The sequence below is a fragment of the Oncorhynchus nerka genome, unplaced genomic scaffold (assembly GCF_034236695.1).
Source record: "Oncorhynchus nerka isolate Pitt River unplaced genomic scaffold, Oner_Uvic_2.0 unplaced_scaffold_822, whole genome shotgun sequence".
Taxonomy (NCBI): domain Eukaryota; kingdom Metazoa; phylum Chordata; class Actinopteri; order Salmoniformes; family Salmonidae; genus Oncorhynchus; species Oncorhynchus nerka.
The window spans coordinates 267,298-269,797 of record NW_027040440.1 but is presented as its reverse complement, the minus strand read 5'-3'; the positions used below and the strand labels follow the sequence as shown (position 1 = coordinate 269,797).

The 2,500-nt window shown below is 47.4% G+C and overlaps 2 protein-coding genes across 2 annotated transcripts in view; both read left to right on the top strand.

The window, feature by feature from the left end:
• The window catches only part of lap3 (leucine aminopeptidase 3), a 30,432-nt gene extending 28,553 nt beyond the window's left edge, over positions 1-1,879 (top strand). Inside the window, exons 10-11 of the mRNA XM_065016861.1 lie at positions 1,497-1,585; positions 1,755-1,879. Of these exons, the coding sequence (XP_064872933.1) occupies positions 1,497-1,585; positions 1,755-1,862 (197 nt within the window). The 3' untranslated portion in view covers positions 1,863-1,879. The remainder of the gene's footprint in view (positions 1-1,496; positions 1,586-1,754) is intronic.
• Positions 1-2,500, top strand: part of clrn2 (clarin 2) — a 133,063-nt gene that overhangs the window by 55,209 nt on the left and 75,354 nt on the right. The window lies entirely within an intron of this gene.

Below are 2,500 nucleotides of genomic sequence, written 5' to 3'. Positions count from 1 at the left end.
TCTCTAGAGGTTTCTAGTTTGGTCTGCAGCTTGTCTCCTAGAGGTTTCTAGTTTGGTCTGCATCTTGTCTCCTAGAGTTTCTAGTTTGGTCTGCAGCTTGTCTCCTAGAGGTTTCTAGTTTGGTCTGCAGCTTGTCTGCTAGAGGTTTCTAGTTTGGTCTGCAGCTTGTCTCCTAGAGGTTTCTAGTTTGGTCTGCAGCTTGTCTGCTAGAGGTTTCTAGTTTGGTCTGCAGCTTGTCTGCTAGAGGTTTCTAGTTTGGTCTGCATCTTGTCTGCTAGAGGTTTCTAGTTTGGTCTGCAGCTTGTCTGCTAGAGGTTTCTAGTTTGGTCTGCAGCTTGTCTCCTAGAGGTTTCTAGTTTGGTCTGCAGCTTGTCTACTAGAGGTTTCTAGTTTGACCTGCAGCTTGTCTGCTAGAGGTTTCTAGTTTGGTCTGCAGCTTGTCTCCTAGAGGTTTCTAGTTTGGTCTGCAGCTTGTCTCCTAGAGGTTTCTAGTTTGGTCTGCATCTTGTCTGCTAGAGGTTTCTAGTTTGGTCTGCAGCTTGTCTACTAGAGGTTTCTAGTTTGGTCTGCAGCTTGTCTGCTAGAGGTTTCTAGTTTGGTCTGCAGCTAGAGGTTTCTAGTTTGGTCTGCAGCTTGTCTGCTAGAGGTTTCTAGTTTGGTCTGCAGCTTGTCTGCTAGATGTTTCTAGTTTGGTCTGCAGCTTGTCTACTAGAGGTTTCTAGTTTGACCTGCAGCTTGTCTGCTAGAGGTTTCTAGTTTGACCTGCAGCTTGTCTGCTAGAGGTTTCTAGTTTGACCTGCAGCTTGTCTGCTAGAGGTTTCTAGTTTGACCTGCAGCTTGTCTCCTAGAGGTTTCTAGTTTGGTCTGCAGCTTGTCTATTAGAGGTTTCTAGTTTGACCTGCAGCTTGTCTGCTAGAGGTTTCTAGTTTGACCTGCAGCTTGTCTCCTAGAGGTTTCTAGTTTGGTCTGCAGCTTGTCTGCTAGAGGTTTCTAGTTTGGTCTGCAGCTTGTCTCCTAGAGGTTTCTAGTTTGGTCTGCAGCTAGAGGTTTCTAGTTTGGTCTGCAGCTTGTCTCCTAGAGGTTTCTAGTTTGGTCTGCAGCTTGTCTGCTAGAGGTTTCTAGTTTGGTCTGTAGCTTGTCTCCTAGAGGTTTCTAGTTTGGTCTGTAGCTAGTCTGCTAGAGGTTTCTAGTTTGGTCTGTAGCTTGTCTGCTAGAGGTTTCTAGTTTGGTCTGCATCTTGTCTCCTAGAGGTTTCTAGTTTGGTCTACAGCTTGTCTGCTAGAGGTTTCTAGTTTGGTCTGCAGCTTGTCTGCTAGAGGTTTCTAGTTTGGTCTGCATCTTGTCTCCTAGAGGTTTCTAGTTTGGTCTGCAGCTTGTCTGCTAGAGGTTTCTAGTTTGGTCTGCAGCTTGTCTGCTAGAGGTTTCTAGTTTGGTCTGCATCTTGTCTCCTAGAGGTTTCTACACAGGAAGTAGTAATGTGTGTTATTAACCCCCAGGTCTAGCACCTCTTTGTGAGAACATGCCCAGTGGGAAAGCCAACAAGCCTGGAGATGTCGTCACCGCCAAGAACGGCAAAACCATACAGGTATCTGTTACCGTGGCTACTAAACCATACAGGTATCTGTTACTGTGGCTACTAAACCATACAGGTCTTTGTTACCGTGGCTACTAAACCATACAGGTCTTTGCTTACATCAAATTAAGTTTTGTGTGTGTGTGTGTGTGTGTGTGTGTGTGTGTGTGTGTGTGTGTAGGTGGACAACACAGACGCAGAGGGACGGTTGATCCTAGCAGATGCTCTCTGTTACGCTCACAGCTTCAACCCCAGGGCCATCGTCAACGCTGCTACCCTCACTGGTTAGTACCCTCACTGGTTAGTACCCTCACTGGTTAGTACCCTCACTGGTTAGTACGCTCACTGGTTAGTACCCTCACTGGTTAGTACCCTCACTGGTTAGTACCCTCACTGGTTAGTACCCTCACTGGTTAGTACCCTCACTGGTTAGTACCCTCACTGGTTAGTACCCTCACTGGTTAGTACCCTCACTGGTTAGTACGCTCACTGGTTAGTACCCTCACTGGTTAATTGCCCCTCACTGGTTAGTACCCTCACTGGTTTACCTCACTGGTTAGTACCCTCACTGGTTAGTACCCTCACTGGTTAGTACCCTCACTGGTTAGTACCCTCACTCACTGGTTAGTACCCTCACTGGTTAGTACCCTCACTGGTTAGTACCCTCACTGGTTAGGTTAGTACCCTCACTGGTTAGTACGGTCACTGGTTAGTACCCCTCACCCTCACTGGTTAGTACCCTCACTGGTTAGTACCCTCACTGGTTAGGTACCCTCACTGGTTAGTACCTCACTGGTTAGTACGCTCACTTCAACCCCAGGGCCATTCAAGTACCCTCACTGGTTAGTACCCTCACTGGTTAGTACCCTCACTGGTTAGTACCCTCACTGGTTAGTACCCTCACTGGTTAGTACCCTCACTGGTTAG